Here is a 16,856-nt window from a genome sequence, read left to right as displayed (position 1 = left end):
CTATTATTATTATACAATACAAAATCTTGTAAAGATCAAAAATTCTATTCATTCACAAAATACCTAAAAATTGAGCATAAATACACTTGACATAAGTCATAAGGCTGAATGTAACCAAGTTTATATGGTTTAAGTAAAAACTATAGAGACATTCTAGTAAATTTAAAGAAACTACACTTTTATTTATGGTGATAAGCTGATTCAAATATCATACATATACATATATGCTGAAGGAGTTTATAGCCCATAAAGGGGCAATTGTAAGTGGAACATAGTATTTCTACATTTTGATACAGCAATGGAAAAAAGTTGGATGGCTGATTTGACAGAAACCCATAATGGTTTGAATGATACACTGGTTTCCCCTCTCCTAGGTAAAAAAGTCTTAAGCCTGTGCTGTGTTTGGCATGTTTGATTGAAAATAGACACATAGGTCATTAGAATTTTTAATAACATTCTTGAGGATACACCATTTTTTTTTTTTTTTGTTGGTTTGAAGATATACACCAATTATTGTCTATGCAATGACAATTATTATTTGACTTTGTTTTAGATTACGGCTGTCTTTTCATGTTTCTAGTTTAATGCATTCTGTTAACATATGCACAAACCTGCTGGCTTTTATCAAACAATAACTGTGCATCCTACATCTATGATCGAACATTAACTTCTTCTTTTATTATTATTTTTTATTTTTCATTTTTATTTTAACCACCCTTCTCTTCCTAATTATCTTTGATAATTTGAGCACAATAATGCTAGAACAGCAACATTATAATAGAGAAAGACAATTTATACTCCATTGTTTTGTAGTTTCAAATATCATAGTTCTCCATTTACATGTATCAATCATTGCATGCAAAGTTTTGATTGAGTTTATACTTTTTCCTGGGCCAAGTTTTTCACTTTTTGGTGTTGTTTAAATTTGTATATATATATATATATATATATTTGGGGTTTATCTTAATGATTGTACTTTTCTCACACACCCTTTTTCAATTTTTCATCATTTACAACATGTTATGTGTAAAAACTTGTACTGTTTTTTTATTTATTTATTTTCTACATAAATACTAAGTAGGAGTAGATTTGAAATGTGGGCTTGTTCACACATTATATTGTCTCGGCTTCATGGATAAATGATGTGGTAAGAAGATAACATCTCTATCTAACAAAGGACTGTTGGGTTGACTTGAATCACAATGGGATTTTGGCTGTTTCAACATCAGTCCAAAACACTATTTCGTTACTATTTGCTAGCACATGCTTCCATGTGAGACCACACAAGAATGGAGGCTCTGATCTATTAACAACCGTAAATTGTCCATTCGATCAATGGCTCCTATTGCAACACTTGTATCACTCACACAGAGAGAGAGAGATTTGCTAGTTTTGAAATTGAGTTGAATGCAAAATCCACACCTAACCCTAAAAACACCCTGCCCCCACAAATTGTAGACAAATTGAGAGTACAACTATGAGAAGCATAAACAAATATTAACTTTTATAGTGTTTGGTAGCTAATAAGAGGACAAGAGCTTAAAATATCATACTCTAAAACTTTTATATATTTATATATATATTATTATTTTTTTCTTGAGAAAAGAATTATTGTATTTGGACAAAAACAAAAAACTTTGAAATGTTCACTCATGGGTCATTCATGCCATTTACAAATTGCATGTGGGCCAATGAAAAATTATCATCCATCACCATCCTAAGTTTATCCAATCAAAAACCCAAATAGACACCTGTCCACTTTAGAGAAACATCCATGGCAAATTAGCCATACACTAAGTTTGGCCGCCAAAAAACAAAAAAAACAAAAAAAAAAAACAATATAAAAAATCTAGAAACAAACCACATGCATGATGGATTTTACTTTTCCAAGTGCAATAACTTTGCATGGAAGAGCTAAATCACTCCAGGATGCCCAAAATCTACAGCAAGAAAAACAAAATTGTACAATTTGTAATTAATTTATGTAGTTCTCCAGCAAGAAACATAAATGCATTGGGATTTTAATTTCTTCTTCTCTTTTTCCCTTTTTTTTTTTTTCTAATAGTATTTTGTTTTGGAGCAACCAAGCATGCACCAAAACACAACTGGAAAGTGCATGTTGAAAGGTTTTGTTAATGCACAGTTTTCAATGCTCATAATGAGGCCCATAATCAGGAGGCTTGCCTTGGTTCTCTTAGCTAATTAATTTTAAATTAAAAACACAAACCCATGTGCTTCTAATTAAAGTTTATTGGTTTTGGTTTTACATTCTAAACTTTTTTTTAACAGTTTTCATTAAGCAAAATCCTTATCAATGAACCAATAAGAATAAGCTATGTGTTCTACCAAACACACAGTGTTTCTTGACAGATGGACTTCAAGATTCAATTAAAAAAATTTCTTTTTTTTTTTTAATAGTTGAACTTTTGACTGTATACTGTATACTTGTTAAAATATTTTATTTTGAGTTGGCTTTGGCTCATGCGGTGAACCAGTCTATGGTCTACTAATTAAACAATACCTGATTCAACAAAACCCTATAGTTTTATGTACAATTTGCTGGCTTTGCTCCAATCAAAAGCCTAATTGTACAATTTGCTGGTTTTGCTCCAATCAAAAGCCTAATTAGGAACAAAATGAAGGATCCCTTAAAAGGAACACCTACAAACTTTTGGGGCAAGTTATATATATTCAATATTATTAGGTAATTTTTCCTATAGAAAAGTAAGATAGGGAAAGTGGTAGATCATAATTGAATGATTTTAAGTACTTCGACCAATGAAAAGGACTATAGTAGGTGTAAAAATTCTTTGTTTTTTCTGACCCCTATTTAGACTCATATTCCATAAATACATATGATTTTGAAACATTAATTTGATAATGGTTTTTAAATTTTTTTGTCTATGAGTTATCTATTATCACTTTACAAGTGCAAAATGTTCGCATGTATGTTGATTGGAATCTTGCTTTCTTTGGGAAATATTGATTGGTTGTTGGTTTGGGACCTTCAAGTCTCAACCCATAATTTAGCATACTTAGATATATACATCTTTATTTCCAGAGATTTTTCTGAATAAGGTATCAAGAATAATTGTCATAGTGACACAATCTTTGCAATAGATAAATAAATGTCTGTTCTTATAATAATAGTAATAATTTGAAAAAAAATATATATATATATACATATATATATATATTTATATAAAGAGAGAGATTCTATAGTCAGGTTGGTCTATATATTAAAAAATAATATATATATATATATATTATAAACTGGGTTTTATAAAAGGGTCAAGTTAAGAGAAATAAACTAGCATAATATATTATGACCAAAAAGCTACCGTAATATATTATGATAACAAAAAAATTAGAGAGATATATTAGTACAGGGAGGGGATCAAGGGCCTAATATAGCAATCTCTCTCTCTCTCTTCCAATGGTTTGAAAATTAATATTTTTCAATAATTTCCAAACATGTACTATTCTTACGCCTTTAGACTCTGGTTCTTTTTTTTGTAATATGTATGAATAGGTTAGAGTTTTGCAAAAGTGACAATTTTACCAAATATATAGTATATGAAAACATATTATTCTCCAAAATTATCTGAAAAGCAAATTAAAATAATCCTGAAATTCGTTTTTGTGTATTTTATTATGGAAAGATGCTTTTGAATTAAAATCCATGATGTCAGTCCCTATTTTATTTATTTTATTTTATTTATAAATTTTAATATAGTAAATTCTATAAAATGAATATTGATGTGATTATGAAAAGTTATTCATTTACTAAAATTATTTATTTATCAATAAATGAATAATTTATTGATTTATCAAAAAATAAATATTTATTAATTTAAAAAGAATTTTATACTATTTTTAAGAAATAATTTTACAAACTATAAAGCATATATATATTAATAAAAGAAAAGATCAATTAGATTTCATCAAATCTATAATCGCAAGATTAATTACCACTCAGTCAACAAATAAAGAAAAAATCAATAAAGAATTTCATCATGTACACATATAAGTATACTAATGGAAGAAATCTCACCAATAAATGTCAAAAAAAAAAAAAAAAAAGTTATTGTTAAGTTGGTTAATTAATTGCCTTTACTTATGAAAAATTGTGAATCAATTGATAAATTCTTATTTCAAATATTATTTCCTTTTTTTATACATTTTGTATAAATGTAGCACTGAAATTTGTTATGTTTTTAATGGTGTAAATGACTTAAGTCGAGCTAAGTATTAGAATTTTCAAATTTGGCTCACATGATTTTAGGAATGCTCACTCGGCTAATAAAAAGTTTGATCTTAGCTCGTTACAATATAAAAATTTTAAAAATTTAATATTTATTTATTTTAAATAATAATTTTAACATTCATAATTGACTAATTTTATTTATCCTATTAAATTTGTTATAAAATTAATTTATTTTAAAAAAATTTATAAATTTAAAATATAAAAATTATTATTTTGGCATTATAAATATTCAATTAGATTAAATTTATAAAATAATTTTTATATAGCTATATAAATAGCAAATTCAAATCACTCATGAACTATTTAGGAGCTTGATTTATTGTTCAAAATCAACTCGCAAGTTTTATTTATTGTTCAAAATTGGCTCATTTTCATTACAAATTGAGTTTGAGCGAACTAAGATTGAGTCGAGCTCAAGCTGTTTATGAGCTTCAAAAACCTATTCACAGCCCTCTCTGTTCTATATAAATGTTTATCTATATTATTTATGTTTTACTGTTTAAATGATTATTAATTTAAATATTCAAAGAGTCCTTAATAATTTTTAAAATAAATTATTATCTTATGCATTTCGTGAGTTTATTCATTTAGCATATCGGATCAAGTTAAAATTAAATAATTTTATTTATTTAGAGAGACTATTTATTTATTTATTGAGATTTTATTAGAAATGAATATGATATATATATATATATTGAGTAAAACTGAATATATTTTTTTCTTAATTAATATAAAATCATTTTCTCCCCATTTGCCCCACAAAAAAAAAAAAAAAAAACTGTATTTCAGAGTTTTTCTTTTTATTTTATTTGTTTTGGGTGAATGTATGTTCAGGGACTACGTTTTAGTCCAAGTTAATTTCCAGTATTGAAAGCCCAATTTAGCCCATCTTTATGGGCCACATTTTTAGAGCCCATTTGTTCTCCCATAAAAACAAATGGTTGAAATTGTTTCCTTTGATAAAACAAATATTATTATTATTATTTTTTTGTTTTTATTGGTAAGTGGTAAATGAGCAGTTCTATTGCCTAAAAATCGAAAGAAGCTTAATGTTACAAATTCTTTCATTGTGTTTCATATTTTAGTTAATTATGTTTGAAAAAACAATGCTAGTGTTTTTTTTTTTAAAAAGAAAACAATGTTGTTGTTATTCAATAGTACTGATTAAATAAATAATGTGAAAATATTTTTCCACATTATTTAATAACTTTAAATAAATATATTAAATATAAATAATTAAATTTCTGTTTCAAATATTTATATTTGTACATATACATATATATATATATATATATATATATATATATATATATATATATAAATTATAAACTTTTAAATGAATAAATAAAACTTTATAAATCAGTTAGATAAATTTATAAACAATTTGATGCTAAACTATGTTTTAGTTCTCATATCATTTATCCTAACTTTTTGAGATACTAATCTTTTGTATGCTTATTGGAAATGAAAGGGAAATGTTATTAAAAACATATATTTAAACCTAAATTCTCAATCAACATGAAAACGACATATATTTTAAAAGAATTGTTTCACTTTGAACTTTATAAATAAAATGTTAAGAAACTAAATTTTCAACGGCTCTTATATAGTTATATTTTCGTCTATGAAAAATTACTCAAACATGTACATATTATATCTTACTAAAGAATCTCGTACTTTCACTGGCTTTGCTAACAAGCAACTAAAATGATTATTATTTAATTAATTTATTTTTTGTTGGATTTAAAGCAAACAAAACTTTAGAAGAATTTTTAATACTTATTACCAAATAAAATAAAAAAGGTTTTTCTAATAGATTTTTTTTTCCCAAATGTATATTATCTTGTTGGACCAAATCAAAACAATTCAATTAAAAAAATAAAAAAAATTCAATCAACTAAAATTAAGCTTTTCTTAGAAAAAAATAAAATTAAAACTTGTCCTTTCAGTTAATTACGACAAAATTAACTACGAATTTCATTTTTTTGGGTTAAAAATTTCATTTTTCTTAAATTTAGATTTGTTTTAAAACAGTCCATCTCCACTATTTGCCAATATAATTTCAAATTATGAATAAATAATTAATTAAATATTTGTTTGATGGATTGAATTAATTAAATATTTATTAATTTTTCCTCAAAAAAATAAAAATAAATAAATAAATAAACATTATCCTGTTGTAAATATTAAATATCTTCTTTTGTGTGGTGCTCATGGCTGATTCTGTTTTAAGGTTGCTGAGAAAATACTTCTCTGTGTTTGGATCATCAACCAAAGGTAAGCAAAAATGCGATCATCAATCCCTCTCTTCAAGAATTATTTCATTTTATTTTTTCTAATTTTGTTGGAATGTGTATATAAAAATGTTTCACTGATATGTAAAATCTTTTGTTGTCCTCTTATTTTAAAAATTTTTTAACCGCTTTTTTCTTGTCAAGACTTTCAATTATCCATATATCCTTCTTTTGGAGTAAGAGGTACTGTGGTTCTGTTTTTGACTCTGTTTTCCTCTTGTGGGTCTATCTGATCTAGGGTTGTTGGGGGACTTTTATTTGTGGATATTCTTTGGGTTTTGACCATCTGGGTTTTGCTTATTTTCCTTAAAGCTCCTTTTTTTTTTTTTTTTTGGTTGTATTTGAAAATTGTCTTATACCAGTTTACTCTAGGAGTTCTGCGTTTATGGCTCGTTTGGTTCTGCCGTGCAAGGGTTCAAGTGTTGCGAGGACGAGTCTTTTGAGTTTGATCTCATCTGCTCCTGTGATTGCCAAATCCCATTTATTTTTCTCGTTAACTGATTGGTGTGTGGCATTTTTAGTGTGTGAATGTTACTGGGTTACCATGAAAATGTAGGAAAATATATGAAAGTTTGGATTTTTACAAAAAGGGTAATCGTCTTTGGAGTCACTCTTTGTTGGACCAAGGCTTTAGTTACCTTTCTTTTTAGGCCTTTTTCTCCTACAGACATTACAGTTTTTGTTAAGTATGGTTATCTGTTGTTATATCATTTTGCATAACATTTACTGTTGTGGTGATGTTAAGTATTGCAAGTCGTAAATGGAATACAGGCTGAATGCCATCAATGATTTTGCTAAATTTTTCTAAAATTTTAGTAGAAGTGAACTGGTACAAGTGCGGTAGTTTAAAAGATGAAGAACATATGAGGTTCTACCTGTGACTTGACATAAAGTTTTCTGTAATATTTTGGTGTTTTCATCTTTGTTTCTCTTGTCTCTCTCTGCCATACTTTCCCGCTTTGTTCTCACCATTTAAGTTTGAAGCAAAGTATTTACTCTTATAGCTTCTTTAGTCTGACATTAAGTCTTGGTTTCTCTTGGTGAAGCTGCACTGCGCTAATTCTTTTCAACTCTGTCTTTTTTGCAGCTTCAATCTACGTGCTGTGTTAGTATTCTTAATAATTCAGCAAAAGGTATCTGTAAATATAAGCGGTTCTTTACTTCAGAGGTTTGTGGACTCTCTCTTTCTCTCTCTCCATGTAGTATATTGTATTTTGCTTTTTATTCCTCCATGTGGCGTGCATCTAATTTTATCTTCCATTTTGTATAATTTTTTTTCCCCCCTGTTATGCATAGTAACTTTATGTTTGACAAGTAGATTTCTGAGTTGTTTCTGTCTATTGTTAATCTCAGGTCGAATGCAGAAAGAATTTTAAGTTTATATATCCTTCATTCTCTGTAAGTTATTATGAATTTAGTGGATTCTTTTGTGGTTCCTTATATGTCTAATACAGATACATGTTGGATGGATATCATATTTTGGTATATTATTTCAATATCTAAATTTTTGTTCCAGTAGTTTCGTCCCTAGGCTTTTGGTGATCATGTGTAATTCTCAACCTTGTTTCAGAAGGCTAATCACTTGAGCAGGAGGCTAATTTGTTCGGTTGCCACAGAAACCCTGTCAAAACAAGTTGAATCCAAAATGGATACACCAAAAGAAATCTTTTTGAAGGATTATAAGATGCCCGATTACTACTTTGACACGGTAATATACATGTGTGCTTTAAGTAAATAGGATTTACTGGTTAAGTTTGTTTTGTTTTTGGCTTTTTTATTTATTTATTTGTTTTGTTTTCCATGGCATTTCTTTTGTTCACTATTTTTTTTGGTCAATACTTTTGTTCACTAATTGAACTACTTCTTCAGGTGGATTTGAAGTTTTATCTCGGTGAGGAGAAAACGTTTGTTAGTTCCAAAATTACTGTATTCCCCAGAGTTGAAGGTAGTATTTTGACCATTCTTCTCCACTTTTCTTTTGTAGAAAGTATTTGCATCTTTGATATTATGATAATTCATCATCTTGCACGGTAGGTTCTTCTTCTCCATTGGTGTTGGATGGGCATGATGTCAAGTTACTTACAATTCGGGTCAATGGAAAAGAACTGAAGGTATGTGTAACATAATCTCTAATTTTTTTCTTTTATAAATTTTGTGGATGTGTATTTTCCTACTTCATATGTGTGTGCTATGTTGTTTATGTTTTCATTTGGTTCTATAGTCCATTTTGGATTAGGAATATGAGTTTTGAAACATGCTTACACTATTCGTTTCCCCCCCTTGATAGGAAAATGATTATCGCGTCGATTCACGCCATTTGACACTTCATTCACCACCTGGTGGTACATTTACCTTGGAAATTGCTACCGAGATCTATCCTCAGAAGAACACATCATTGGAGGCAAGTCTTGGTCTCTAATAGTATTTACAAGATATGTGGTCTTCTCAAATAGTATTTACAAGATATGTGGTCTTCTTTTTGTGCTTATAATAAATTTAGTTTTGTTGCAGGGCCTTTACAAGTCATCTGGGAATTTTTGTACACAGTGTGAAGCCGAGGGTTTCCGCAAGATTACATTCTATCAGGTTGCAAATTTGATGCAGTATCTATATTTATGTCGTTTAAATTATAAATTATTAATCAATTTTCATTTAGTTGATTTATCCATATCTGAGCAGGACCGCCCTGATATAATGGCAAAATACACATGCTACATTGAAGCTGATAAATCATTGTACCCTGTATTGTTGTCTAATGGAAACCTTGTGGAGCAAGGAGACCTGGAGGTGAACATCAATTATATTGTGTAAAAGCACCCGCTTGGAATGCTACTTTTTGGCTTATTCATATGTTATGCTTTATTCAGGGGGGCAAACATTTTGCCATTTGGGAGGATCCCTTCAAGAAACCTTGCTACTTGTTTGCCTTAGTTGCTGGACAATTGGAGAGCAGAGATGGCTCATTTGTCACCCGTTCAGGTCAGAAGGTGGCCCTAAGAATTTGGACCCCATCTCAAGATGTACCAAAGACTGCACATGCCATGTATTCACTTAAGGCGGCTATGAAATGGGATGAGGATGTCAGTTTTTACCTCCCCTAAGCATAATTTTGGTTTTAATCTTTAAGTTATGTTATTGATCTTGATTTAAGGCCTACTCTGTTGTCATGTGGTGCTGCTAATAGGTTTTTGGTCTTGAGTATGACTTGGGTCTCTACAATATTGTGGCTGTTCCTGATTTCAACATGTAAGTCCTATTTTATTGGTGTCTTAGGCAATATTGTGATGGAAGATACATCACCTCACAGATGAAGGGGTTCTGAGTTCAAGTCTTAGAAAACTTTCACTTAACAAGCAAAAAAGAAAATATTCCCATTTTACTTTATTTTATTTTTCTTTGTGTTAATTACTCATCTGCTAGGATTGTCCTAGTGATATCTGGCTCAGTTTTTGTTTTTGTTATTCCCTTGCTCTAATCATAATAATGTTTTGCTTTGTTAATTATTAGGGGAGCTATGGAGAACAAGAGTTTAAATGTATGTCCTCTGCACAGTTTGGAGTTTGTATATATTGATTTCTAACATTTGATCTAGTTGGTCATAGTTGTGCTGAATGGTTCTACACAGATATTCAATTCAAACCTTGTATTAGCATCACCAGAAACTGCTTCAGATGCAGATTATGCTGCAATCTTGGGAGTTGTTGGCCATGAGGTTTGTTATTGACTTATTTCCTTCTTGGACAAGTGTTATTGACATATTTGTCCCATTGACTATGGAGTCATACCCTTCCTCGTTCTTGTTTTTGATTGATTTATTTTTGATGGTTATGTTTCATTTCTTGCAGTATTTCCACAACTGGACTGGCAACAGGTTAGCTCATTTGCTTAACGCATCTTTCTTTTATACAATATCCTTCCTTTGTGTCTTAGTTGCATTTTTTCTTAGAAAATAGAATAATTGTTTCTTTCTTCTATTTTATTGCTTCACATAGTATATGCAAGTTTATCATTCAAAATTTGCTGCCCATATACTTATGTGGGTGTATTATTAACATGTTACTTGTTATCAATTACTTTCATCACAAGGGTATGTTCGACTTTCATTAAGTGTTTGACTAAACAATTTGCAGAGTGACATGTCGTGATTGGTTCCAGCTAAGTCTGAAGGAAGGTCTAACCGTCTTTCGTGATCAGGTTTAGCTTTTACTAAACTTCTTCTACATGGTGGCAAATATAACTTAATGAAAATTTATTCTTAGGTTGATCTGTTAACATGCTAAATATCCTTGTCTCTTATGACTTTTGTAATTTCATTGTTCTTAGGAATTTTCATCTGACATGGGGAGCCGGGCTGTTAAGCGGATTGCTGATGTGTCAAAGCTTAGGAACTATCAGTTTCCACAGGTTTATTATTAATACCTTTTTTCTTTCTATATCATGTTCAAAATCTATCACTGTTTGGTATAAATGTCATTTTAAAATGTTAATTTATTTTTTCTGGTTTATTAGGATGCTGGTCCCATGGCTCATCCTGTAAGGCCACATTCATACATCAAGGTCAGCTATCTTTTCTTTATTTCACAGTTTATTTTTCTAAAGCTATATAAATTTTATGCCTGTGCTATATTTGTTTGTCAGTCATATTGACTATGTTTATGCCTATCTTGACAGATGGATAACTTCTACACAGGTGAGTTTCCTGCCTACATAATTTACATGATTTGATTGGAGTAATAGTTTTTTGCAAGGCTTTTTCTGTGTTGGAATTTGCTACATGGTTTTAACATTCTGCTATTTGGTTTTCTTCAACTATTTTCTACAACTATTTTCTAATATGATTCTGATTGTGGGGCATCATCAACTTGAACTTGCAGTGACGGTATGATTTAGTTGTTAAACTTTGCATCTTGTATATTTATTTTTTGACCTTCATCCTCGATATATCTAACCGTAATTTTTTCTTTTTAATTTTCTCCTGTCAGGTGTATGAAAAGGTTCAATTTTCTGTGCAACTAAAATCTCTCTCTCTCTCTCTCTCTCTCTGATGGTTTGTGCTCATAAACAAATTGTTATTGAATGGGTGAATGCTTTTTTTTTTTTTTTTCGGGTCCATCTTGACAGGGTGCTGAAGTTGTGAGGATGTACAAAACTTTACTTGGGAGTCAAGGTTTTAGAAAAGTAAGACTGCGAAACTGTTTGAGCCTCAAACAAATGCTTATTTTGAAAAAATGTGAGTTCATAAGGAGAAGTTGCTACCCAATTTGAAGTTAGTTGACACCTTTCCTCCCAATTTCAGGGAATGGATCTCTATTTTAAGAGACATGATGGTCAAGCGGTAACCTGTGAAGATTTCTTTGCTGCCATGCGTGATGCCAATGACGCAGATTTTGCTAATTTTTTAACTTGGTTTGTATTTGTCATCATTTGTTTGGAGTTTCTCCACTCATAGTTTCTGGGTTTAAATTTTTGACATTTTCATATGTAACTATATGGTAGGTACTCCCAAGCTGGGACCCCTATTTTGAAAGTTACGACATCTTACAACCCTGAGGCTCATACTTTCTCATTGAAGTTTAGGTATAAATCCTGGAAAACTCTTGTTGTATTTTATTTTATTTTTCTGTTTCATTTTTATTCCTGGTGACGTTGTTAACTACTTGTGCACAATTGGGATATTTTCAGTCAAGATGTACCCCCAACTCCTGGGCAGTCGGTTAAAGAACCCATGTTCATTCCTGTGGCATTAGGTTTGCTGGACTCAACTGGCAAAGACATGCCTTTATCCTCCGTGTATCATGGAGGGATATTGCAGTCTATTGCAATCAATAATAAGCCAGTTTACACAGCAGTTCTTCCAGTAACCAAGGTCAGCACAGAGCTTGCATGTGATTGCTTGCTTTGTATGTAATCTTTTATCTTCTTGTGTTTGGTATGGATTTATGGTTGGGATATGAGTTGTACTGGGGATGGTGAAAAGGGTTTTATGAGATGTTGTGTTTGTGTTTGATATGGATTTAGCTGTCATATATTGATGTCACACGTACTAGTAATGCTGTGCTTGCTAATATTTCACAAAGTTTGATGTGAATTGGAGGTTCCAAATGCATGAAAAATTCTTGTAACAAGAAATGATCAAGCTGTTGGTTATTTACCCCTCTGTTAACAAGGAGTGTTCTTCTCGTTACTCAACAGAAAGATGAAGAATTTGTGTTCTCTGACATTCCAGAGCAGCCTATCCCTTCTATATTGCGTGGCTACAGTGCTCCAGTTCGTCTTGAAACTGACCTATCGGATAGTGATCTGTTTTTCCTCCTTGCTCATGATTCGGATGAGTTCAATCGGTTTGTATTTTCTAAAGTAACAGAAATTCTTATAGGATAGTTGAGCATCTGGTTTTAATTTATTTACTGGTTTGTTCTTGCGTTTTAGTTGGGAGGCAGGACAAGTGTTGGCGCGTAAGCTGATGCTCAGCTTGGTTGCTGATATTCAGCAAAACAAGCAGTTGGTACTGAACCCAAAGTTTGTGCTTGGCCTAAAAAGCATACTCAGTGATTCAAGCTTGGACAAGGTATGATGGGGCTTCTCTTATATCTTTTTGTAGGGTTAGAAGAATTAGTATAATTCAACTTTTTATTTCCTTGGAACAGGAATTCATTGCTAAGGCAATAACTCTGCCTGGTGAAGGTGAAATAATGGACATGATGGAAGTTGCAGATCCAGATGCTGTGCATGCTGTTCGTACTTTTATCAGGAAGCAACTTGCACAGGAACTGAAAGAAGAGCTTATCAGCACTGTATGCATCTTCTTAATGTTTCCTGCTGCTGCACCGTCTCCCTCCTGGGAACAATAAATGAAATAGAGAAAACTAATTTGCCAATCCATTCTTAAGTTTCTATCTTATCTATTGGCAAATGAACTTGCTCTTTATCTGTTTCACAGGTTGTAAACAATAGATGCTCCGAAGAATATGTGTTTGATCATCCTCAAATGGCTAGGCGTGCTCTTAAGAATATTGCTCTTGGTCAGTTGTGTTGTTTTAAATCTTAAGCAAGTGAGAGCAGTTCTATGAGCTTTTCATTAACTGATTATGTTTATCGTCTTTCTTTTATAGCATACCTGGCATCCCTTGACGAACCAGAATTCACTGAGCTTGCACTGCATGAGTATAGGGCTTCCACAAATATGACAGAGCAATTTGCAGCTTTGGCGGCCATAGCCCAGAACCCTGGTAAAACACGTGACGATGTTCTGGCTGATTTTTACAACAAGTGGCAGCATGACTTTTTGGTAAACCTGCGATTCAATTGCTATAAAATTGTTAGAAAATTTTGTTTTTCTTGGCGCTGATTTGTTTAAACAACAATCTCTTTTCTTTCATATCTTATGCAAAGGGAAGTATGGTGGGTCTTGGATGAGATCCGTCCTCAGAATTGGAAACTCTTGCTGATGAGTTTAATTAGGATTAATTATATTTGCTGATCTTGGACACTTGTAGTTATTAAATTCTTGTTATTCTTTAACAAAAATGATTGCATATTCTATTATAGATGACCCCACTATAAAATTCTATTATAGCTTATGGTCATAATCAAATTTATGGAACAAAAAAACAAAAAATCTAATTTGAGTCATTTCCTATATTAATTATGAGGCCACATTTAACTATTGGTGCTCCCTGATAGTTGCTGTTTATTGATCAGCAAAGAGAGATCTTGTTAGTCATAGTCAATTATCCTATGGCAGACCTTCAGTTATGTCCTCTTAATCCAATCTCATATACTTGATCAGTATGTCCTCTTAATCCAATGTTTATGAGGTCAAAATTATTTCTGAGCTTGTAATTGTAGTTGTAATCTCTGATTTCTTTGGGGAACCCCTTTTTCCCCCCACCACCCCCCCCCCCCCCCCCAAAAAAAAAAAACAAAAAAAAGAGAAAGAAATAGAGTAAGATCATTTTCTGTTAAATATTTCTTCAGGTTGTGAATAAGTGGTTTGCACTTCAAGCCATGTCCGACATACCTGGAAATATTGAGAATGTTCGGAAGCTCTTAAACCATCCAGCATTTGACTTGCGCAATCCAAACAAGGTGTACTCACTCATTGGAGGTTTCTGTGGCTCTCGTGTGAATTTCCATGCAAAGGATGGGTCGGGCTATGAGTTCCTCGGAGAAATTGTGCTGCAACTAGACAAACTAAATCCTCAGGTCATATTAAGGAAGATCTGTCTTGAACCTTTTGTGTTCTTATAATTGTTTGTGTTTCTGTAGTTGTATTGCCCTTACGATGTTTCTTCTACTGATTACAGACTGCATCAAGGATGGTGTCAGCCTTCTCAAGGTGGAGGCGATATGATAAAAACCGGCAGAATCTTGCCAAGGTAATGAAATGTTACCGCTGACACATTTTACATGATGTTATGTTTGAGAAATCTAAATATATGACAATATATTGTTATAACTTAAGAAACACGCAATAGGGACACAAGTTTACATGGGACAGTGGCGTTATAATTTGTAGCATCCAAACAATGACAGTGCTCTTAAAACGGTACACGCTGTTTTGCAGGTACAACTGGAGAAAATCTTGTCTACCAACGGATTGTCAGAGAATGTCTTCGAAATTGCGTCGAAAAGCTTAGCCGCTTAACCAATTAAATCTTTTTTTGGATGGGAAACTGCATATAAGTATTACAAGAGATGAAAAAATAATCCTGGTCTGGCTGGTTATTACAGAACATACACACTGCAATGCTTTCTGCCGTTTACATGTCTGCTACAGAGCTGCTTGCAATTCTGTGGATTCTCATACTTATATGTTTAATGATATAAAGAGATTTTAGTTTTACTATAATTATATTTTACAAATTTTTAACTGTTGTTGAAATTAACAGATGGATTTTGAATAAGATTTTGAATAAGCATTGATGTAATTGTAACTGAGATAAAAATTAAATAAAATTAAAAGGGTCTAAATGAAATTCTCTATTTTGTTTTCTAAAGTTCCAAATAGATCATAAGGTAGATCTTACATCTTGGAGCATTGTTTGGTGAGGAATGTAGGGAAGACTTTTAAGATAGCTGGATTGGTTTTGACATAGTAGAGGCGACCTACTATGATCTGCTGAAGTCTTCCCTACAGCTTTTTAGAGCTATAAATCCTATGACCCATTTTAGAAGGCTGCCACGTATCTCTCTCAAAATCTCACCACGTTAGCAGATGATATTTTATAATGATTTCTTGGTGTCCAAGTCGTAGCCTCTCTGCCTAAGTTAGGCGTCTGTCTTTTCTTACTCACCAAAATGGATAATATCTTCGGCTTTTACTTATTATTATTATTTTAAATCAATATGAATAATTTTAGTATTTCTTTGACTAATTTGTGAGAGCCATCCCCCAAAGGCTATCTATTAAATGCAATATTTTATTAATATTCTAGGAGTCTTAAGCCAAAAGCAACCCAAAACAAAAGCCAAAGAGCAGTAGACTAAGAACAGTAGACTTGAAATGGACCTTTATAAGTTTTATTTGTTTATAGTAACGGAAAGAATAAATTTGAACAAATTTATATATATATATATAATCATAATGAGTCTCATAGGGGTCCCTTCCACCCTCCCACTAATTTGTTAATTGGTCTAAATAATGGATTAACTATTTTAAAGGGTTTGATAATATGAAATGGAATCAATGAACATAAAGAGATTTGTTATTGGGAAATAAGAATAAACCAAAAAAGAAAAAAAAATTAAAAAATTAAAAATCTATGCATGATAAAAAAATTATTGGTATTGTCAATTTATATTTACAGTTTTCTTTTTATTGGTTTCATATATATATATATATATATATTGTTTCTAATTTAGTTTGCTAATTACTTGCATTAAGTAACTGATACTTTTAGCTATTTGAACTTTTAGGTCTTTAGATATTCTTAAAAGAATTATGCAAAATGAGGATAAAAAAAATGCATATTGGTTTTGATTTTATATTTGGTTTTTTATTTAGAAAAAAAATTATAGGAATGGAGTATGGGGTTAAGGTGGGACACAAATTTCATGTTTATTGTGTATATGATTTTTCTTTTTTGGTTTTAATGTAAAATTTAAAAATTTGAACAGCTGGTAGAATGTTATATTAAGTTACATGTGTTCGAATATTGTAATTGTTGTTTTCTATTTACATAGGTTTGTTTTTTTTTTTTTTTTTTTTTTTTTTGATGCTGGAATATAATAGTTTTGAATTAATTAATTTCATAAATTAAAACAAAGAAATAGATATGACATTTTTTAATATA

The 16,856-nt window shown here is 30.9% G+C and overlaps 1 protein-coding gene across 1 annotated transcript; it reads left to right on the top strand.

Moving 5' to 3' along the window:
• Positions 1-6,923: 6,923 nt before the first annotated feature.
• LOC107429861 (puromycin-sensitive aminopeptidase) lies at positions 6,924-15,546 on the top strand. Its single transcript, XM_016040616.4, has 32 exons — positions 6,924-7,024; positions 7,649-7,729; positions 7,915-7,959; positions 8,132-8,269; positions 8,431-8,506; positions 8,596-8,672; positions 8,849-8,962; positions 9,073-9,147; positions 9,241-9,348; positions 9,429-9,641; positions 9,746-9,807; positions 10,069-10,096; positions 10,187-10,273; positions 10,407-10,432; positions 10,692-10,755; positions 10,885-10,965; positions 11,071-11,118; positions 11,233-11,251; positions 11,436-11,440; positions 11,544-11,555; positions 11,683-11,739; positions 11,858-11,967; positions 12,058-12,138; positions 12,244-12,427; positions 12,754-12,902; positions 12,991-13,129; positions 13,209-13,355; positions 13,502-13,583; positions 13,674-13,849; positions 14,539-14,766; positions 14,868-14,939; positions 15,128-15,546. The coding sequence occupies exons 1-32, from the start codon at positions 6,947-6,949 to the stop codon at positions 15,206-15,208; spliced, it is 2,943 nt and encodes a 980-aa protein (XP_015896102.3). The 5' UTR covers positions 6,924-6,946; the 3' UTR covers positions 15,209-15,546.
• Positions 15,547-16,856: the final 1,310 nt, after the last annotated feature.

Source organism: Ziziphus jujuba, chromosome 6 (genome assembly GCF_031755915.1).
Source record: "Ziziphus jujuba cultivar Dongzao chromosome 6, ASM3175591v1".
NCBI lineage: Eukaryota > Viridiplantae > Streptophyta > Magnoliopsida > Rosales > Rhamnaceae > Ziziphus > Ziziphus jujuba.
This window is presented reverse-complemented; position numbering and strand designations above follow the sequence as displayed.

What these genes read in the sequence shown, in the direction of transcription:
- LOC107429861 (XM_016040616.4), top strand. Translation starts at nt 6,947, where the DNA reads ATGGCTCGTTTGGTTCTGCCGTGCAAGGGTTCAAGTGTTGCGAGGACG. An exon ending in CCGATTACTACTTTGACACG is followed by an intron (nt 8,270 to 8,430) that starts GTAATATACATG and finishes CTACTTCTTCAG; the next exon opens with GTGGATTTGAAGTTTTATCT. An exon ending in CACAACTGGACTGGCAACAG is followed by an intron (nt 10,433 to 10,691) that starts GTTAGCTCATTT and finishes AACAATTTGCAG; the next exon opens with AGTGACATGTCGTGATTGGT.